At 34.5% G+C, this 24057-nt stretch overlaps 1 protein-coding gene across 2 annotated transcripts in view; it reads right to left on the minus strand.

Moving 5' to 3' along the window:
* Nucleotides 1-50: 50 nt before the first annotated feature.
* Nucleotides 51-24057, minus strand: part of LOC110383445 (RNA-binding protein fusilli) — a 90089-nt gene continuing 66082 nt past the window's right edge. The window contains exons 7-16 of one of the 2 annotated variants that reach the window (XM_049845649.2): nucleotides 19535-19645; nucleotides 18769-18901; nucleotides 18195-18332; nucleotides 16630-16845; nucleotides 12427-12594; nucleotides 12024-12104; nucleotides 11598-11714; nucleotides 10794-10878; nucleotides 3736-3866; nucleotides 51-3483 (exon numbers count right to left, since the gene is read on the minus strand). In XM_049845649.2, coding sequence (XP_049701606.1) covers nucleotides 3391-3483; nucleotides 3736-3866; nucleotides 10794-10878; nucleotides 11598-11714; nucleotides 12024-12104; nucleotides 12427-12594; nucleotides 16630-16845; nucleotides 18195-18332; nucleotides 18769-18901; nucleotides 19535-19645 — 1273 coding nt within the window. In that variant the 3' untranslated portion in view covers nucleotides 51-3390. Of the gene's footprint in view, nucleotides 3484-3735; nucleotides 3867-6694; nucleotides 10879-11597; nucleotides 11715-12023; nucleotides 12105-12426; nucleotides 12595-16629; nucleotides 16846-18194; nucleotides 18333-18768; nucleotides 18902-19534; nucleotides 19646-24057 lie in introns of those variants that run through there. The other variant, XM_049845647.2, reaches the window with a different exon arrangement.

Below are 24057 nucleotides of genomic sequence, written 5' to 3' on the forward strand. Positions count from 1 at the left end.
ATAGGCACACCTTAAAGAAAAAAAACACTGGAATGAATTAAACAACAACATGTAATTTGTCTATATTTATTTATCGGAACAATTCACTACTTTGTATGATATGAAACCAAACAGTTTTGGCATTAAATATCGAAAAAATGTCTATTTACTAAAATTGCACATCTAATATTGACTACTACTAAATGTAATGTTACTACTACTTTTTATTTATAACAGACCTATAAAGAATAAAATAGAAGGTAACAATTTATAAATAAAGATCACTTTGAACAGAAATATCACTGGCTTTCCGGAGATATTTATAAAATTAAAATGTGAAGTATAAAAGTAACAAAACAAATAATGATAACTATCTTCATTTTTATAATTATATAGTTATATTTATAATATGTATATTACATAAATATTTAATTTTTTCAAATTCATTAAAATGACAGTCAAATTTTTTTTTTTAGAAAATCATGATATATCTTTATAAATAGAAATTAACATTTTATATATCTTAAAGTAAGAAACGAAACTATATAAATCTTGTAAAATGTAAATGTCTCCTGTATTTATGTTTTTCGGCAAGAATACTAAGTTGTACTAAACGACAAATAAAACTTTATTCTTGTTACTCTATAAATAAATACATATAATACGAGACACGTTTATTTTGGTTGAATTATAATTTACTACAAAAATATTTTTTTAGATGATATATTTATAACGACCAAAATAATTACTCTTTAATTTAAAAGTGCTCGTACTTTGAGACATTTTAGCTAAAAAGGGATTTTTATTTTATTTTCTATATTTATTATATTTAAGTATATATTATCATAAATTGTGTCATGGACATGGTTTTTAACACTTAAACTAATAAAGATTGTGTTACTATATTTTATAATACAGGTGTTCAACAAAATATACAATCATTTAGATAAAATAATCGTAAATAATTTATTTCACGATTATATATTTATAACGTAAAATATGTAATTTTCAATTATAAGTAATATTTAATAATTATTTAGAAATATTATTTTAAAAGTTTCTGTATTATCTACAAAAAAATATAACACCTGTATTTAAAACAATTTTGTAATATTTTTCTAGAATATCAAATCTATCAACAATCTAAACTCGTAATATTTGTAACACACATTATATTATAACTTAAAATAACATAATTATTCTCTATTAACTTATCACAATATTTTGTGACCTCTTAAATAAATATTATACAGATTGGAAGACATTTATGATTTTGTTGTGTATCTCTCCGTACATTATCGTACGATAAATTATATAAAACATTATTATGCCAATAATATATTTTAACTTAATATAACATTATAATAAAATAAACAATTTAAAATATATTTCAAATTAGGCATTGAGCATATTTTTTGTATAGGTATGCAATTAAGTCGGTGTACCAAGACTATATCACTTTTAATGATAAAAAAATATTTGCCTTTAAAACTAATTGAAATATATTTTTTATGTTTGAATCACTTAAATACTAGTTTCAGTAACTTCCTGTAGAAGCTCCGGGGCTATTAACGAATAAGTCAATAAAAATAAAATTTATTTTTGTATTTATAAACGATTTACATCAAACAATTATAATTTTGTATACTCTAATTTATAAATTCGCACATTTTATTTTTTATAATAATATGGAAAGTGCAATTAAGTCCCATAAAAATTAAAACTCTATACTTTTTACATCATTAAAATTGAATTGTGCGTGTGATACGAGTATCAATAAATATATGCCAATATTCAATTATATAATAACATCGAGACATTGCACCTAATGTGAAATCTAAATAAACGTTGAGTATCTAAATAAAATTGAGCATGGTCATTCAAATCGAGCATTTTTCACTCTCGTCAGGTTTGGTCGAGCCGAATTTAAAATTTAACTGAATTCTACTGGCCTTTGATAACGTAAACATAAGTTTAACTTTAAGTATTACTTAATAAGAGATTAAACTAAAAGTTTTTGAATTCTTAGTCAAAGGCTTGACTTATATAGAGGGATCACTCTGACACATAAACATGTTAATTTATATTGTTATAATTAATTATGTGAATGAGCAATGAATTGCACATACAAGCAGTTCCGTTTAAAAAGATCATACAACTTCGAGACCTTTATTTAAAAAAGCATTGCTTTTATTTTTTTATAATATTTCAAACAGTAACTGCTCGTACAGCTGTATTAAAAGTTATCTTAAAAATTATGGCATATTTCTGGTTCGAATAAATCTACTAAATACTATACTAATTGAGCTTTGACTTATTCTAAGTAAAAATTAACTCAATAACATATTTATATTTGGTTTAATTTCTACAAACGTAATGTAACAGCACCTTTATATCACTGTGGTACATGCATTCGTTGTCTATGTCAACACAGTAGGCAGACAAGCAAGAAAATATACAAACAAAACATTTTTGAAGCCTGTTAAAATATATGTTCGGACATTGAAAAAAAATTGATAAAAGAAGTATGTATGCGATAAATAAAAAATAAGAAAATCTGAGTTATTAAATATAAAAAAATATAATATGTATTTTTTAGCACCTTCATTTTTTGCTTGTGTCTCTGTGTTTGAAATAAATATCTGATAGATTTTGTAGCTACGAAGAGGAACTTTCCTAGTGTGATTTTGGCTTTTTATTTTAGTTTTTTTTTACGAATGCCATGAAAGAAGGCATTTCTATTTAAGTACTTAATATTACTTATAACTATTATTTTAAGTCCAAAATTTAAAACAATAATATTATTTTATAATAAGTATTTTTATATGTCAACTATATGTATAAGATTCGCTAAAATATCTGAAAGATCAACAAACATAAGTAGATCATTTACAAATTTTTAAAACAAAATAATAACATAATTGCAAAAAATTTTATGCAAATTTATATAAAATTAATTAAATTAACATATAATTTATTTTATAAATATCACTCTTGTTATACTTTGAGCCATTTCATTCGTTTTTGTTAAGTGATGATAGGAAGATATAAGTAGAGAATTTATAAAATATTCGAAGCTCTTGTTTGTACAATGTGAAAAGAAAAAGTTCCGCTTGTTACAAACAAAGCACCTTTGTAAAAAGAAAAAAAAAACATTTAAGACATATATCATAGATTTAGTCATAAAATCAATCGAGAGTTGAATTTAGTAAAATAATATTTAGAGTCAAACAAGTTTAAAGAAATCACAAACGAAACTCTTTCTGAATATTTAAAATAATAATTACATCTCGAATATTTATCTTCTCTAATTTTAAAATAAAATTTACCTATTATAAGTCATAAAATTATTTATAATTAAATATATTAATTTATAATTATTTTATATGCTGTGAGCAATCTTCGTTGTGGTTAGTTGACCATGAATATCGGCCACTCGGGGCACGCGGCCGGGGGCGGGATGGGAATCGGAGACCCTCCCCCCACTGACACTACTTCAGGTATCTGAAAGTTCGTACCTTAGTATTTATTTCGAAGTTATGCAAATATACAGAGTTGTTAGCATATTTTTTTGCATTTTGTTAGTAAATTACATACATTTTAACTGTGCATAAAACTATTATTGTTATATTATCTATGTTATTGTGCCTTATTACGCGTGTAAGCTACGGGGGGGAGGTATTTCATTCCTGTTTCCCGTTTCTTGCAATGATTGTACATACCATTTTGACTATAAGTCAGTGGTTTATAACTCACCATGGTTTGTGGGTGGTGTGGCGGGTGGTAGTAATGAGCTGGTGACACTGGTGGGGTTGGGTAGCCCCAGTACACTAGTGGTGGGGGCGGCAGCGTCGGCCCTAGCGCTGGGTAGTAGTACGTCAGGGGACCTGTCACATACATAAATCAAGTGTTAGCGACGTAAGGGCTCTTTGCGAAGTCTGGGAACATTTCGACAGTCGCGGCTCCTTGCATTTCTAGTCTAAGCAACTGGGACACAAATAATTAAACTCAAAAAGTAATCCTATAAAAAAGTAATTAAGCCACACATGCTCCTTTATTAAGCTGTTTGCTCACTGTACAATACACGAACATACATTCTTGTATTATAAAAAAAAAATGAGTAGATAATTGTGTCAATGTCATCGTAGTAACACAGTGGGCAAAAAGCTTTGGGACATGATGTAATACATCTCGGTCTAAAGCCATCTGTGAATGATATCAAACGACAGAACATACTACAAATTGCGAGGATTCTCGTCCAGAATAAGATGGTAATATAATTCAGAAAGTTTTTGTAGCTTTCATAAATAAGTCATGCAATTGTTAGTCACACTGAATGATATGCCTACTCGTCAATTCAATGATTTACAGGTATATAATAAGTACTATTTTTGTGCTATCCTGACGACGTGCAGAATGTAAATATTACTATAAATAAATAAACATTTTGTTATTTTTTGTGATACATAGCAATGTGAATTTACTTCTTCACGTCGCTCAAATATATACGTACCAATAATATATTTATCCCATTAAATTTTAACCCACTTATATGCCTAATATGAAGGCCCCATACATGTATTATTTGTGAAACTAAGTTAATACTAAAATGCTTAGCGATTATAGAACGAATTATAAATTCGGAGAGGTAAAGCTAAGCATTTTGTGCCATGTGACGTCATACGACACGGATAGAGACGTACACAGTATATGTATGTTAGATATGCTGCGGATACTTGGCGAAAAATATCTCTATAAAAACAATACAAGAGTTGAGAGCCCACACCAAATATAAAACTTCAAAAGGTGGATATTCAGCACACCGTTGCCAAATATCCAAGTATTCCGCCAGATACCCACAGCAGTCTTATGTATGTAATTATTAAGAACAAGATGAACAACTCACCGGGTCTCTGAACGCATTAACATTTCACCAAAGCAGTGCGCACTTACACCAATACTCTGTAATGTTACACACGTCGTTGTTGCCGCCAACCACCAAGCTAGTCTGCGGACTTTACCAAACTTATGCACGCCTAATACCCTAGTACTTTTAGCACCACTAGTTTGTGATCTCAATTGGTATTTTAAATTTATAATTATTTTTTATAAGTTATATTTTAACTTCATATTTTTTTATAAGTTATAAGTAAAACTTTATATAGTTACACTTATAATTTAGTTTATATCTTTTCAAGGCAAAAGTTTTGCAAATATATTTCACAATTGAGGTCACAATAAAAATGCGATAAATCAAGAGTAAGATAGAGCTTATTTCACGTGATCCCAAAACAAATGATAGATAGATACTTACGCCGCTTCATGTTAAATACACTGCCAACACTGTGTGCCCACTATCCGACCCAGCCTAGTGGGGCATACACCATACACCCATGGACCTACCTCTAGTCAAGCACAAAACATTTGTCTACAACACACTAAGCGTTGAAGTCCCGCGGACATTTTGTTTAAGTCTGTCACCGGTCCATGCATTTTTAAAGCGGAACAATGTAGTAGAATATTGTTTTATACTTTGGGGCATAGCGGTTTATAATACTAATCTGATAGAAGTATTAATTAACCTGAAAGTAATGTATGATATGTATATTTACACAGAGCCAGAGGAGTTTGGAGAAGAATTTAATAAACATAAAAAGGAGGAATGAAGCTATACTATTGTATATACCTATATAAATATTAGACAGATGAAGTACTTAAAGAAAGGTTTTACTATAAACGGTTAATATTTCAGTTAATCTACGAAAATTAAAATACCATGAACAGATTTGTTACATCATAAAAATAAAAAAAATGTTGAACCTGACTATGCCCCAATAAATTTTAATGAAGCCTGTGCTTGTGTTCGTTATTCATCGATTTAAGTGTCCCATGGGTTTATACAAAGTCCATCTGACTATTATAGACAAATATAGGAACGTTAAAAGCATTAGGAGGGGGCATGATTGTGCTATATATCTGCTTTCTTGTGAAGGAAAAGTTATACTAGAGAAAGAAGTCAGTAGGTACCTATGTATCGACACATTGTGATAAATTAAGTGTATTTTTAAGACATTTATGTTAAGTTGCCCTTAGTAGGTAAATTGTGCAGCCTGTTTTATTTTTACGATGATCAGAATTTACATTAAAAACCAGCCCTTCATACGTTTTTTTTTAATATTGAGATTTGTTTAACAGCGTGTGCATCAAAGTGGCGGGACCCCTTTTGTTTAAAACTATACCTATTGTATGTTTTGTTTAATTTATTTGTGAAATATTGTATACTTACGTAAGTTTTGCCCACTCACCCGGAAGTATGTTAGTAAACATAAAAGGACGATACTGTACTGTAGCGGAGACAGATCAAGCGTCGAGTGTTAGTGTAACCCTTCCTTCACAAGTACCTCTTGCTATCTACGCGACGAAGCCTCGTATACTCCGAAAATGAAGCTGATTTTACATTAATTTCCACAAAAATTGTTATTGATATAGAACAGTTTTATACTGGGTAATAGTGTCTATACTGTGGACATTAAAATATATGATAATATAAATTAGTCAATATTCCATACCCAGAATAAAGCTTGTGAAATAATAAATGTGTATTGAAAGAAGATTTGTATATGAATAAGCCGATGGTAAAATCAGATCCACTCCAGACTTAAGAAGTAGTACATATAGAGACAATAGCACAACCACAAACCAGAGAAACTCGCAATTATCATCTAACATGTAAATTAACCTTTTATTTCTAATCGCAATACACTATATTTATTCAACTAAAGTTATAATAATAAAAAAAAACCATCATGATTCTAACAAGATGAGACAAAAACTCTGTAAAACGGAAAAAAAACTTAGTTCTACTCAATAATAACTAAATTTTTTATATGATTTTCCGGCTTCAAAGTATAATTTGTAAGCGCATCGAAAAAGTTTTTCTACGTTAGTTAATATAAAAATGATAACTGTTGTCGAAACGCTTTGGCAGTTCATGTTGTGACCCGTGACATTTGTCTATAGTTTAACGAACAAAACATCCGACTTCCTCACACCACTTCCCCCAGTCACTACACAGGAACTATTTTAATAATATTTAGTGCAAGATATATCGGAAAATATATTTTATAAAAACCATATATTAACTTATATATTTTTTGTTTTCAATATAAACCTTTCAAGATGAGACCGATAAAAACCATCACTAAAAATTATCAAAATACCTTCGTTGATATAATTTTGAGCTCCGTAACGAGACTAAGGATAAGCGCAGAATCTTCGAGAGAGCCAGAGAAGAGAGAAGCTGTGATTATAGGTTTGCGTGTTAATGACTGGAGGATAGGACCCTTACCAAGACTGAATGAACTTTACCTCATGATACTATGTAGGATATATTCCAACTACAAGGTATGGAAGCGTAATGCACAGACGTAGCTTTAGAGAACTCATATCGTCACTTCATAGCCATATTAGTAACTCGATACAAATGCATTGAATGCGACCATTCGGAGACACCCCCCTTCGAACCATAGTACCAAGATAAAGTTACAACCGTGTACATAATTTCATGAAACAGTAACATATAGTTCCGTATTCGAAACTAATTGGTATCCGGCCGCGATGTGCTTTGGAAAACTACGGAAGCTAAAATATCGGATTATATTTTTTCAACCCGAGCCATGCAACCCTTTTCCTTAAAATTAAGCGGTTCATGCTACACCCTCAAATTTTAATTTCGGAAAACGACATATATTTCTGTTTTTAATACAACAATAAAGTGTGCAACACTTACCGTCATCTGATGGGTTTCATGCAATTTTCCATAACACAACCCGACGGATACACCATAATACAACATTTTTGTATATATAACCATTAATAAACACAGTATTGCATTGTAAAATAGACTAAATCATAATTTTGGCAACTTGAAACGTTTAACAGATCTTAATGGGAATATTTCATATATTTTCGAGAAAATGACCAGTTCAGATTGCCAAAATTACAAGTAAGTAAATAAAATTTAGAAATGACAGAACAAAGATTAGCCTTTACACCGTGTACTTGTGACTAAAGCCCCATACCTATATTTGTGATTATTGAGACAATGACGACACCATATAAAATGACGTTAACTTATAGTTTATAATATTACTCCATAATACAAGTCACCCATTTGGATTATATCTCTTTATTTTACGCTCTGTTTTTATGACAGTTTATGACATTTATAATTAGAAAAAAAAAGTTTTTTTTTTGTGTCACGTTTTTGCGATAAAATAAGGGAATATAATCCAAAGATATAGCAGTAAATTATAATTTTAATGTATTCTATTCTATGTGGTGTGAGGTAAAGACGATGAGGTTAAGCTAGGTGGTATAACCAGGGTTACTCGGTGATATTATATTGTAATATACTTTGGGATGTACCTATGGGAGAGGGATGGGAACATCATGGGAATTGCGGCCGACCACGATTTAGAAATTTTAACGAAAATTACTCCTAAATTAAGTAATTTTTATAAGTTAAGACGAAATAAAAAATATTTTCAATAACTTTAAAATAGATTTAAATGATTTTTTACTTCATTATTAAAGAAAATGGCTTAAAAATGTAAATAAACGTTAAAACGATTCCTGATGATTTTAACTACATAATATCCTTTAAATATTAACTTCATGTTCTCTGCAAAAAACCAGAATAAAGCCGAAAACCACGGAAAAAATCAATTCATTTTGCATGTGTTAAATATAAAATGTTTAAACACGGAAGCAAAACACTAATATTATAAAGATATTTACTAAAAAAAGCACAAAAAGTGTACGCACGCATTGTACTCAAACAAAAAAAAAAACAAAACTTTAAGTAAATCTTATCGCTTAAATAACCTACAAAAATGTCGTGAAGCGAATATATTGCATGACTATTCAACATTTATAGATATTTAAAAGCTATTGGAATGATAGAAGATTTTTGCAGAAGCCATATTGTGCCCTAAAAATAACCACGAGCTGATTTCTTTGTTATTTTCGTAATAAAAATGTGGTTTCCTTACACTATTTATGCAATACATAAGCTTCGAATGACAATAAGTACCTAACACTTTCTCAGACTTACGATCAGCCTTCAAGAAATTGGCAAAACATTGTCTTTTCATCATGGAATGTTTAATATTTAAAAATCACAACGACATCTAATCACACTGTTGGGGCTGCCATATTGAAGGGCTATTTAGCTGCATTGCCAGATTAAAATATTTTTGTCAGCCAAGCTGGATCGAAAATCCTATTACGTAATATTTTTATTAAGTGAATGTTAAATTAATGGTATATTTTTCGCGCACGGCAACCCCTGTCTTAATCCATAAAATAAAATCATACAACTACTTGTCATTGATTAACAACCTCTGGTTCACTTAATGATAATTAAACATATTAAAATGAGAGTTCAACAATATTTAAAGTCAAGTAATAAAATCAACAAGTATATTAAGTAAGTACTTAACCTAGCAATATCGAGCTGCCTAATAACTGCCTTTATAGATTTCAAACTTAAGTTTGTAGTAAATTCATGATACATATTTCCTTAAATTAGCGTAAAAATAGCGAAGGCACTCCTTTCTTTTGAGCTTAAACGTCGAAAATGTCATTTTTTCTACCCTGTTTTTTGGCTAGTTTTTGCCAGACGCAATAAGACCTCAACTTGAACTTAAATTCGGCCCTTGGATAATTTTTCATCGGCCTGTTTCCAAGTAAAGGTATCTTTTCAATTATTGGCAATGTGCCTTAAAATGTAAAACATTTAAATTCTACACCGACTTCACTCTATGCGTTTCAACAATTTAAATGTTTAAGTTTTCAACTGACATACTTTGTGACATGGTCTAGCTGTCTCGACGCACACAAGAATTTAAACGAAATACGGCGCTTGGTGCGTTTTGATTTTGACTTTGAGCATCTATTTTTGACAGAAGTATGAAAGAGAAAGATATTTACTTATTTATCGTTAATGTTACCTTTATTTCCCGTCAGGTACTTTTGTTTTAGCACGTTAGTTCTTGTACTCAGTAACGTAACGAGTCTAATGTTAAAATATTATTAGTTAACTGTTTTATAATCTATTTGAATAACGTAGTTATTTATGTAAAATCGAAGGCATGTTGATTTCGAGCTTTGTTACTCAGTTCTTTTAATATATTTTTACAAAACGCGACGTTTAAAACGCAAATTCATAATTAGACATATTTTAAAGGCACGTTTATCTACTTCATAAGTTTAAAATAATATTTAAACGCCCGGGTAATACGGGTACGTGGGGAACATGGATAGCGTCGGAAAGGGTGACGTCATCGAGCCGGGCAGGGCCGCACTCAGGGCGGAGCCGTAGCCCGCCGGCAAGGCCGTCGGCAACGCTGTCGGTAACGTGTTATACGTCGACAACATCGGGGATGTATTCGCGTAAGAGAAGATCGGAGCCGATGTGCCGTAAGAGAAGACGGGTAACGATAGAGCGGGGGTCATTTGAGGTGGCATATAAGGTCTCTTTGCGGGGGTAGCCTCTGTTTGTTGGAATGCTCGTTCGTACGAGCGTTTGGTTGGTAACATAGTTTGTTGTTGTAACATTTGTGGGAGTTGGTAGGGCTGGGGGGTGGGTTGTTGAGCGCGGACGGCCGCGTAGGGTAGGATGGGGAGGAGGGGAGGGCGTAGAGAGGCGAGGAGGAGGTTCTCGTGCTGTCGCGCGAGCAGGCTCTGGTGCGCGATGTGGTGCGCGAGCAGGCGCGGCGCGGGCGCGGGCGGCGGGGGGGACACCAACGTACCGGGGGAGAGCACCTTGGGCGACGTGGCGGGCGTCACGCCGCCGGTCAGCACCAGGTTCATGTCGTCGCCCGAGCACTGGAACACCTGCACAGAACATCGTCCATGTAAGTAATCTATACTAATATTATAAAGCTGAAGAGTTTGTTTGTTTGTTTGAACACGCTAATCTCAGGAACTACTGGTCCGATTTGAAAATTTCTTTCAGTGTTAGATAGCCCATTTATCGAGGAAGGCTATAGGCTACTTTTTACCGCTGGCAGAAGCTAGTTAAGTATATTTTTAGAGTCATTAATCTATTTGCACAAGACATAATATGTACATTAGCTTAAATTTACTTTTTACTTATTAATAGATAGGTGTTTATTAATTGAATACAAGTAACCTTTATTTGCATTCGTTTAACTTTTCAATCGTTTAATACATTAATTTCCTGCAGTTGTAAGAACCGGTAGCATTTATCTTGTTGCCAAAAAAACTGGTTAAGTTATTTGATAAAAACTTGTATACCCGGTTATATTACGTTTATATAATAACGTTTAATCTTGCATGCACATAAGTAAAAATATTTACGACTATTAAGCTTTTGACGGGTGGCTAAGATAATTATATTCAAACTCAAAATGATTCAAATTAGGCTGCTAAATCAGCACTTTTTGAACATCAAAAACAAAAGACATCCCCAAAACGCCCGCCCTTCACCACCTCCTATGTGTTTTGCTGGGAAGAAGAATTGGTACAACAAACTCCCCAGCAACACATATCTGTCTGTTAGGTATCTAGAAGTATTGTTCAGAAGTATGTACCTCGATATACCGCTGCTTCTTGCCGAAGGTCATGTAGTGGTGGTGCTTCTGCTGCGCGCACAGGAACGCGCTCGCCTCACTGTCCATCTGGATGAACGCCTCGCCGCTGGGGTGGCCCTGAGATAGACGGACTTGTTAGAAAACTTGCTACTATAATCTACATTAATAATGAAAGGACTGTCGTAACTTTAAAGGATCCAGGATACAGGAACTTGGGGATAAGTAACTGCTGATTATTCATAAGGTTAGGCAACGCTTGTGTCATAGGTCTTTGGATGGGTGACCATCCTCATGACTTGTTCCTCTTGTTTGGAAGGACGTTAAATTGGCGGGTCTCAAGCCCGGCTGTCATTGACGTAAAGAAGGAAGGAATTGCTATCTTAAGCGGGAATATAGTCAAAAAGTCAAAATAAGAGTGGAACTTACTTGAGCATTGTATACCATATGTACTCCTTGCACGACAATGTTTTTGGCAAACTCGTCTAAGAATGTCAATATGTGCTCGACCTGAAATAAAACGTGGTATCAGAGAGTTATGTTTCGCAGCCAAAAGTTTGGTAGTCAAAAGACAGAAAGTCTGACAGCCAATCTTACTTAAGGTTATTGGGTTGACCGGTTAAACTGGGTTGAGGCGGTCAGATAAGCAATCGCAAAAACTCCTAGTAAAACATAAGTCGATAACCCATAGGGTAACGGATTTCCGGGTAATTGGGTTGAGGTCATAAAATAGCCAGTCGCCCTTGTAAAAGACTGGTTCTCAGTTGCATCTGGCTAGACAAGAAACCTGACCTAACATTGTTGGTAAAAAACAGATGATATCAATCCTTACCTGCGCTTCATAAGGCAAGCCCCTAAGCCTGACACAGTCCTTAGCAGTTCCTGACGTGATGACGTGTTGAGGAACCAGGGCTACCGGGAGTAGACCCTCAGCGGGAGCAGGCGCTGTTGATGGAGTACTCGACTGGCTGGTACGCGTCTCCAAGGACCTGTTTAAGACCTGGAGAAAGTTGGAGCTGGTAAGAGGTTGAACGAAAGGTACTTATGTTATATGGATGAAATGGTCGCATATAGAAACCCCAGTTAAAAAATTTTAAACCCATAGGACCACTTTAAAAATAAATGCCACATAAGAAACAACAATACGCTCTGCATTGATTACCTCGCAAAATGCATAGACATATGTATGTATACTTAGGTACCTACACAATTATTTGTAAAAGAACAAACGTTTACGTGAAATTTAGTAAAACTTATATATTTCCTTATTGAAAACATATATTTCGTTTACGATACCTACTTTCTATATTATAATTATAATCATATGTAAAACATGTAACGAGTATTCCTCCGAGTACCTACTAAAATTAATTTCTTTAAGCTGATTCGGCTTTTAATGTGCTAAGTGCTGGCTTAGGTAATAGCATATTATGTGTTACATTTTAAATAACAACTTGTCTATTGCAAAAGTGTTATTTATGATGACAGAGCTATAGTCTGAGGTAATTTTATTATACCAATTAATTAGCTTCACAAATATAAAATCAATGTGTAAATGTTCATTGTAATAGACACAACAAAAAAACATAGTTAAGGTGAATTTAGCTGCCTCAGCTTTATAGCTATATTCACGATTTATGTAACTAGTAATCTTGCAAAATTAGTAATTAAGCATAACAATATAATAATGCCATAACAAGAAAAACAAAAATGTTCGTCATGCATTCTCCGATATGCAACGCTTTACAAATCGTTGCATGTGCATCGGACGCACTTAAACCTAGGTACTTACCATTAACCCCAATAGCCGGCTAAGACAGAAAGATAGATCAATACGAATTCTAAAAGCTTCTACAAACATTTTGAAATGGGAACTTATGTTTTTCGACTTCTTATACGTACTTAATCCGGGCCTCTTAGGGTCGGAGACTGCCGGGGCTTGTTCGAAAGAGCTAGCGTGTCCCTGGTATATAAAGGACTCCAAAAGGAACATGGTGGGTTTTATTCACTATTTCCCTTTGGGGTATCTCACGATTTCCAATCTCAATTAATGGTCCAATGGGCAGTAAATATACAGCTGGTTATCGTTTAGGTATCGTTATTGATAAATGGTAAAACTCGCCCTTGTCCGGCGTTTATCCGATCTCCGATAAGGACGAAAACCTTTCGAGGTTAACCCCAAAATTGAGGGCAAACAAGGTCTTCTAGGTTTCCAAGTTAAAGACTTAAAATCCTTGAAAGCATCATCAGACTTATTCAAAATCGTTGCGTTTACCGTCAAACCGCAATTGACATGCGATTGTTCAAAACAATTTCAGTTCTCAAGGATTACACGAAGTATGGTACCGATTATTGTTGAAGATATAATGTCTGATTATCAGTCAAACAGAGCTGCTTCTGTAATCTATACTTATATTATGAAGCTGTAGTCTGTTTGTATGCTTGGACACGCTAATATTGGAAAAAAATATTTGAGGGTTAGGAAGCCCATCTATCGAGTAATCCTAGGCTACTTAATATCTGTGTGCACGGAGTAATTTGCAAATACATAAACCATATAAAGATAAATGACTTTCTGAAGTTAAACGATGTTTTATAGTTCCCTAACTTAACATTCCGTAACTAAGTACCCACACAAATTCACAATTGTAATCTTCAGAAAACCTGATAAAATAGGTAAGAATGGTACCTACTTATCTGAACTGGTGTAACTAAGCAGGTCTGATAGTACCAGGCTAGCATAATAGCCGATTGTAAAAATCGCACAATGTTTCACGGTGGTACCAATAAATACTAACACGGCTAAATTCTAGATAACATTATGATTGCTGATTATTTCGTACTAGCCTCCAATCCCGGTTTTGCTCGAGGGCACTCCTGTCCGCACATGGATCAAAAGTAACCTATGCGGTATTCTGATGTACCTATAAGCTGTTTTAGATTCCCAGACCCCCTCCACTCAGGCGAGGTCGGAGTGCCGCTGGACCTTTTTAGTGGGTATACCGGGAACGTCGTTACCGGGGAGTCCCACATACCCCTCTCCCGTCCCCCGACGGGAATACGTAATAGCATTTTTAGCCCAGCGACAACAAAAAAAAAGGTACTGCTAAGTTTCATTCTTCGTTTCGTTCTTGCGTGAAAGAGGAACGAACATAAACGTAGGTACATCCACACTTTCACATTTATAATTTGGTAGGATTTCTACTCTATGTATAAAGGAAACTTTTATTCCTAGCCTTAATTTAATTTCAAAAATAAAATTGAATCCAAAATCTCAGGAAACCGGGAGATATGCAACATGGCAACATTACCTAATGAGGCGTGTCAATAAAACACATTTTTGTTTCAAACAGCTGGTCTTTTGTCAAAATAAATCGGAGCAAGGAACCATTTTTTTTCTTTTTTTCATACACATATGGAACGAAGTGGTTAACGCTTGAATATACCTCTACAATAGAATCGCATTTTTTCAAGAGAGCGATTCTTTTCAAAATACATCGTCTTTTGTTTTATATATCCGGTCCGTTATACCAAGATTTTGACGTTTGCAAAGAAGCATTGGATTAGTTTTGGTGCCCATTGAACTATTGATTAAAAAATTTTCAATATATTTGTTTAAAAGTAGTAGAAACAATAATACATGATCTGTGAAAGTTTCAACTATCTAACTATTACGGGTCATGAGATGTAGGCGGGTTACTATATGTAGCTTTGCTGGGATGATATATGAACGAAGACTAGTAACAGGGTCCGGTTTTTCCCTTGGATACGGAACGCTCAAACATTAAACATTAATTAAACATTAAACTTAAAACGCTTCTTCTTTGGGAAGTCGGTTAAAAATTGAAATCTACTAGTGCGTCGGAATCTAATCAACAAAATGTATTTGCTTGAAATAGACGCGCGTTCCGTCCGAACGCTCTACTAGTCTTTGTTTCAATGTATTCGTGTCAAATGTTATCAGTTCGATACTAATGCTTGAAGGAGCTTCCTAGCTTGTTTGTCCTTTCTCATTATCAGCCGTTTCTAATACTGCTGTAAATATCTTGTTATTTTTGGTCGTATCTTAAGATATTTCAATCCCTACTAATATTATAAATGCGAAAGTAACTCTGTCTGTCTGTCTGATTGTTACGCTTTCACGTCTAAACCACTGAACTGATTTTAATAAAATTTGGTACAGAGATAGAGTTGACCATGAGAAAGAACATAGGATATTTTTTATCCCGGACTTTTGAAGATTTCTCTTGGAAACGCGATATAACCGAACTTGACGCGGGCGACGCAGCGGGCGGAAGCTAGTATAATATAACAAGAGGAAACCTTATTCGTTGTACCCTAAAGGCTCTTAACCTACTGAACCGATTTGAAAAATTCTTTCCCTGTTGGGAAGCTACATTATGCCCGAGTAACATAGACTATATTTTATCTGGGTACGAGCAGTAGTTTCCACGGGACCACGAGAAATCAGCTAGTCTAAGTGTATTTTAAACGCGATACATAACGTATGTTGACTTGACTCCAATCTTATTATTATGTTACATGACAATGTATTTTCTGATATGGTTTAACTGTTGTTATGACGCAACCATACTTAGTACATACTATGTACGTTTTATAGCTTAAACGTCATACGGCGTAGTTTGGAGAGTTTTTACTTGAGGAGGCTTTATCAGATTCTTCAATTTGAAAATCAAATCAATGAAGCCATCTTCATGTCGCTAAAAATCAACTGTCTACTAAACTGTTTAGTAGTTTGTCTGACGTTTCACAAGAACCTGTGATATGTCCATTCGAAAAAATAAGCGTTGCCTATGGGACATACAGACTGCAAACTTTTGATCGACCGACGGCTTTATCAAGCTTTTTTTGCACATTACAACCGACTAAACAGATTACCGAAGAAGAAGTTACCGAATTAAAAGATTCATTATTTCCTTCAAAATAAACTATCGGCCCAACTATCGCCCCGCATTCTCGTCCTCAGAATGCTAACTTAAAATCAAAAGAAAAAATCCAGCACTATCTTTCTTACCTGTTGCACTTCAGCAGTAGTAGAACGGAACAGCTCAATATATCTGGCTCCGATAGACTTGCGGTGTCTCGACAGCGCCTTAGGAGCATCGTCCTCCTTAGCGAAGAGTACGAAGGCGTCTCCCGTGGCCCGGCCGTCAGCTCGACGAACGAATAGCACGCCTTCCGCTCCGTCGAGTACTAGGACTGGGTTGTCGCCCGTCGAGAAGAAATCCAGCTAGAAAGTGAGGTTGTAGTCAGAATTTGTTGGAAAAAGGACTGTAAGTTTTCTTTATGCGATCTTTTATAGTTAGATCTTCTTGTGCTGAATATAGGTTATGCCTTGAGAGTTGAGAGAAGACCAATACAACATATTATTATGCCAATCTTCAATAACAGGCCTGCTTACGCAGCAATTAGGGATCCGATGTTTAATCCTTACGTTATAAAGACACCACTCGTCCTATTCGAAAAATTCTTTCAATATTAGATAGCTTATTAATCGAGGAGAGCTATAGGCTACTTTTTATTCAGATGCATGCAGTAGACCTTACAGAAAGCGGGTGAAACCACAGACAGGAGAAAATTATTATTTAATATTCATAATCCTTAATGCACCTACATAACTTTAATAATGTTATAATTATATTAGCAAAGGTTAGATAAGTTAGGTAAGCTATTTGCTTAATCTAAGCACATAATCTAAAGGTTAGAGGTATCATCGGAGTTAACTTGTTATTATCAATTTAACGGCTTCTGATTGGCCGATAGCCTGTTGTTATGTACTTAGATATGAGATAAAATGGTGTCTTTAATAGTTGTTAATTATTTTATTTGAATGAATAAAGTTGACATCATGTTCTATCAATATCTTGTGAAGAACTTGTGAAAATCATCGTGACTTGGTTCTTAATTTATCCAGGTTATTAAAATGTAGAACTACCTATCATGTAAAATTCATAAACCACAACCCTGGATTACTCCTTAACATATTGCTAGCATAGACCACAAATAGAAAAATATTTATAAAACCAGCAACAGACATTATGGTACATATGGTATGGTATGGTGGTCACATGGTCTCATCATCCGTAAAAATTTCAACTTTCAAGGTTTATGAGATACAACCCAAAAACAGACTTCCAATGACATCTTAGTAATTTAAAAGGTTCCCGTTTTTCCCTCTGGGTACTGAACCCTAAAGAACAGAAGTAATCCATTCCTTCTAATCTAAAATACCAAAAAGACCACTATCTGAGGGTACTCACAACTTGTTGCGGCGTGGCATCATAGGGCAGCCCTCTCATTCGCACTGACCTGAGCTCCTCGGGAGAGGAAGGCCGCCTCATCATCCTCCTGCCCTTATCCCCATTTTATTTGAGGTCGGCGCAGCATTTTTTCTCCTTCCATACTCTCCTTTCTGCCGTCAACTCACAAGTAACATTCTTTCTTACCATAGGTATCGACTATCACACAATCCATCCATCGTTTCTTTGATCTTCCTCTTGCACTATATCCGTTGATACTCATTCAGAGGAAGGCCGCCTTTTACCCTAAAATACTAAAAAGACCAGTAGGTATACTCACAACTTGTTGCGGCGTGGCATCATAGGGCAGTCCTCTCATCCGCACTATGACCTGAGCGCCTCGGGAGAGGAAGGCGGCTGCCTCGCAAGTGGCTCCTCCTGCGACTGACAGGAAGTCTTCGCCGCTTGCACGGTACACCTGGATCGAATAGAAACAAGGTTTTATATAGATTCAAACTTTTTAGAAGTCTAAGGAATTTATTTATTTATTTATTGGACCTCCAACAAAGAATATACACATCACATTCTTAAAACTAAGACATAGACAGCGGAATGCTTGTAAAAGACGGAGATTTCAGAAAAAGTCACTGGGTATTTTGATAATTTTGTTTCGCGAAAATCAAATTCATTTGCTGTTTAAGAGAATTTATTTGCTTACAGTGAATTTGTTTGCTTCAGCACACTGAAAACTTGTAGTCGGTTAATAGTTTGATCTGGCTCATAAATCAGTGTGTACTTAGTTGAAGACCGTTTTATTGAATTCATGAATACCTTCAATTCAGCCATCCATATGATCAACATTGGTCAACAGCTTAGTCTACTGCTTACGGGGCTTAAGATTGTGAAGTTCTTACCTCAATGTACCGCGAGCCGATATGGTGTTTATGTCGTTTGAGCGCCATGTCGCGGTGCTCCTGGGATACGAAGCGCACCAGCGCCTCGCCGTTACGTCTTCCTTGAGGCGAGAGGCACAGGGCTACGCCACCTCTGTTGTACACCAAATACCATAAATTAGTAGGAAAAAAAAGAAAAAAGCAGGCCTTTGTGGCTATGATCACAGCCTAGAGGATACCGAATTAAAAAAAAAGAACATTCATTTTCGAACATGATTCGAAACTCCAGAGATGTGTTCCAAAATTTGTCTGAGAATACTGGCCAGAGCCCGTGGTTGTGTCTCACCGCCATATTGTACTAGTAAGACAAGGGTGATGGTGAGATGGTGATGCTGAGATTAATTTTAGAACAGAACCCAGAAAAGGAGGAAGTCCTTTTTACAGTTGTGTCACACAAGTGAAAAGTCTTCAGAATTCATTTTCGATGTTATTTGCAAAAAAATGTGCATTTCTATGGAGTATCATATCAGCCCTAGTTTGCTACTCATCATTATCATCATCATCTCAGCCATAGGACGTCCACAGCTGAACATAGGCTTCTCCCTTAAATCTCCACAGATACCGCTTGGAAGCCTGCATCCAGCGTCTACCGGTTTCCTTAGTTTGCTACTCGCACGGTGAATATTAGATAGGTACCTACATAAAAAATAATTCGCCATTTCCATAATTTATGTAAGTTTGTTATCCCAAAAACTTTGTTGAAGTTATGAGGACTTTTAATACTAACTTGGCAACATTGAGTCCTCGGAAGAATTTGGCGATATCCTGATCTGATGACTGCCACGGCAAGCCTCGTGCGCGTACTATGCAGTTACCGTCTATTTCATCGTCTTTTGAGCTGTAACAATGCAAATTATATGTTATTTACCTAAGTTTGTCATAAAATTATGATTAGTAGGTAATGTAAAGACCTAATTGGCCAAAAGAGAGGCCCTGGTACCTACACGAAGGGCCCCAGAAGGAACAAAGTTAGGTTTCAGTCAAGAAGTGTCTGACTCTGTTCTACCCACAGCCAGAGGAGTCATGAGATGGTTTACCCAGTATCAAAAAATATGCCTCCTTTTGGCGCCATCAAACTCTCTCTGATTTGTTTAACTTTAAAAATGTCAGGGTTACCGCGGTCGTGATATACAAAAGGGTTCCACTAGGAACAAAGCTGAGTTTTATTCGTCAAAGATCTGCCAAACCCCACAACAGGAGAGGCCATCAAAAATAAATATATCATTTCCATTTAAAAAAAGGAATTGCCTAATTCTTGACTTTATTAAATAAAAGTGTCTTTAAATCCTTTTGCTATAAAAATAGTCCAGCCAGTCCTAACTTACTTTCTCACGCATAGCAAGAGCATAATTTTGATAAACCGTTTCGAAACAATGGATAAGCAACGTATAATTCCATTGCAGGTCGCATGACGTGCGATCGTACAGAATGCATCGTAAAACTGCTTAGGTCATCATCGTTATTATATTTATGATTTTGTTATTGCGTGTGCTAAATCAATGTTGTGTTCTAGGTAGCAGTTTAGCTGGGTCAGCGATTTTAAACGGGTAAAGCTTCCTATATAATTAGGTAATATATTTTTAAGAGCCGATTTTTCAATCGTCAGTTAAAAGTTACCTGAAGAATAGATTATTATTTCATTATTATACATATTTTCAAAGTATAAAAAATATGTCAAACCGTCATGCTAATTCCTCAAATAGAAATCAACTGGTGATTGAAGAACGAACTTAAAATTATAAACAAAGAAGCATTGCAACTCTACTGTCTGTTTTCTCTTATGACACTAAAACATAACCCTTTGGATAACATTTGGCATAATAATAGACTGAAACTTTTTAGTAGAACTCATCATAATTTCTCATAGCGCGCATGCTGTAGTTCTCTCAAAATATGAGTTCGTCATTTGATTAATAAACCATACTCTCCTACATATTTGTACAATATGACCTACAACGCATCTAATGGAATATCCCTAAGCTTATCTAAGAAACAGCTAATTATAATATTTACTACATAAGTACAAGCATTTATCAATCTCTCTTGTGTAGAGCAAATCGGAATATTTATACAATCAATGAATGATAGTGATGCACTTGACCTAAACCTTTACTAAATATATAAGCAGATACTAGCTTCTGTCACCGGTTTCATCCGCTTTCCTAGCTAGCTAGTTGCCGCTCCCGGTTAAAAAGTAGCCTATAAGTATTCTGACATGTAAGCTGCTGTGACTGCCAAATTTCATTAAAATACATTCTTTAGTTTTTGCGTGAATGAGGAACAAACATACATACATAAAAACTTTCGCGTTTATAATATTACTAGGATTAGAAATTCAAATTCTATGATTGACTATACTTTACTAACGTTTTCCTTCCTTATCTGTTACGGAGTTGGAAAACCTGAGGAAATGGATGCATTCGATTGAGAACGATAAAAGGTTTAGATTGGATAACCTGTGGTGTTGTTAAGTATTCAGTTATACTACTGGCTACTGCCACTGGCTAGCGGTTGAGTCTTAATTTCAGTCACATTGTCGTTTTTCCTTCAACATTGTCACAATAAGATAAGCCTCCCTAATTATCAAGTTTCTAATTCGCATCTTTGACGCACCACTAAGATAAATGATCTCGTCAACAAACTACACTATTTCTATTTTATTATCACTGTGACTCTTAAATAACATATCAATAGAAGAGTTAAAATAATAATTAAAAGTTTCAGAAGCTTTATCTACAGATACCTAATATTTTATGAATCCTTGGACCCGAAATGCGATAGCAATATCGCAAAGTATTCGGATGTTACAAAATATTCCATTGAACTGATATTGACCGGAGAAGCCGATGTTTTTACTTTATTTAAAGTTTCATTTCGTCTTATAATATACAAGACTGTTTTGATAAATTATAAAGATGAAGAGTTGGTTTGGACGCCTTATTCTTAGGAAATACTAGGCTGATTTGAAAAATTCTTTCAGAGTTAGGTAGCCCATTTATTGAGGAAGACTATAGGCTGTATTTTATGACCTTGTGTGTGGAGTAGTACCCACGAGATGCGGGTGAAATCGCTGGCTTAAGCTTAGGTAGGTATACTAAAAATAATGTGAGACAGGAATTTGTACCTCCACTCGCTAAAGTATGTAGCTTCATTGGGAATTGTCGCGTGAACTGACCATACAATCGTACAAGATATGTCATTTATTATAATAATATAATATGAAATACGTGTGACGGTCCCAGAGAGACAATGTCCATTATAGCAAGGGCTGAATCACAACATTTGAACAATGATGTTACGACAGAACATACGAATTGACCATGCCACAAAAGGGGTATTAGATGTCGACCATTCCTTCTATTTTACTGAAGAATTTATTGTAGTGTTGAAAGACCTATTCAAATTATATTCTTTGTAGGCAACACGAGCAAGGATTCTGATAGGAGTTTCCTCCGAAGGTGACATATTTGTTTCTATTGCTGATGAAATTCTGGGAGGTATCATCATTGAAAAGGTTGTAAAAAAACATTTCTATACAGGTGACACCAGGAGAATTTTGGATAGGAATTTACACGGAATACAAGGGATAAACTTACAGTGTTTACACTTACTAGCCATTATTGAAAAATCAGAAGCATTGGCGATCTTTTAAGTATTTGCTAACCAAACAATAAAACTAATATTTATTCACTAAAGAATTTATTACAGTACCCATTTGGTATAGAAAGAGTTATTGTGGTGCGATTGATTATTGAATTGAATTTCTTTGTAGGTGACACGAGGCCTGATCCTATTCTTTCAAGCAGGTCTTTGCACAGGTCTTAAAGGTTACTCATCTTATTATGTTTTAAAAGAATTCTTGGAAGGCGTGAGAATTGAATGGACTATGGAACCTTCTTTGTAAATGACACGAGGAGACCCTTACAGGAATTTCCTTTGAACAGGTAGAGATTACTCATCTTATTATTAGTACCTACTGATATAGAGAGCATTATCAATATAGCTCAATAACGCGCATACCTAAGGAGAAGAATATGGGCGAATGTGCTTTGAGAATCCTTCTCCGTGTGAGAGGAGGCCTGTGCTTTGAGAAGCATTTGTCCAGCAATGGACGTGTTTTGGCCGTAACAACGACGATCAATAGAAAAAAAACCGCATCTCCCACAACTTTCTAACCATTTTAAAAACAATTTCTCTATACACACGTCTTAAAATGCTCGTTACGGATCAATAATATTGCAAACAGCGCATTCGAACATTAAACGGTTCTACGCCGATTTGTATTTGAAATTAAAATTGGTTGTGTTAGCCTTATCTTTCCGCGAATGGCCGCGGTGACGCATCGATTCAGCCAGTATTTCAAAAAGGAAATGGATTAAACTCTTTGGTACAAACTTATAAACAAACGACAAAATTCACACTACAAGATCCGTTTCGTTTCTACAATACATTTAGTATGTTCAATGTTGTAGGTGTCTATAGTTTTGTTGATGTGAACAGTTCCATATTTTGATAGGTGACGTGTAATACAAGAATTGTGGGAATCGGAACGTTTATTGTTATTCACTATGGTTGTTTTGTAAACTTTGACTTTGTTGTTTTTGACATGTTTTTCTGGAATTATATTTGGCCAGTCATGTTCTAGTGCGTTGCACAGTGCAAATAGTAAAAACATTTTTTGGTAGCATTGTTTCAATCGTTCTTCTAAAACTAAATTTACGTCAGATTGTTGAGAATCATCATCTTTTATCTCAATGGCTAGGGTGGAAAACATAATTTATCTATCCGAGGGTCAGATTTTATTTATGATTAAAGCTAGAGTAGATAACAACTTGAAGTTAGTTTAAACAAGGAAGATATCTCTTATAATGACATTATATATTTATATTATAAGTGATAAATATAAGTAAATATATCATCAAAACGCTTAATCTAAATTAATTGGACTGATTTATATTTATCTGTTAAATCCAGGTTAATATTCTTATCTGTTAAATAAAAGTATGCTATGATTTTTATTACGTTTGATGTAACAGAAGATATGCAGTGATTAACTACTATCAATCAATGATCACTAGACCTGTTAAGTTTTATAAAAGATACAAGATTTTATGACTGGAAATAATGTTACCTGTGAGATGATGTCAGACAGAGGAGAATGGAAGAAGAAGACATACCTACCAATAAATACAAATGGAATAAGCTTAAGAGAGTGACCCTCCCAGAGAAAGGTAAAAAAGAAATAGTTCA

The sequence above is a fragment of the Helicoverpa armigera genome, chromosome 25 (genome assembly GCF_030705265.1).
Source record: "Helicoverpa armigera isolate CAAS_96S chromosome 25, ASM3070526v1, whole genome shotgun sequence".
Classification (NCBI taxonomy): domain Eukaryota; kingdom Metazoa; phylum Arthropoda; class Insecta; order Lepidoptera; family Noctuidae; genus Helicoverpa; species Helicoverpa armigera.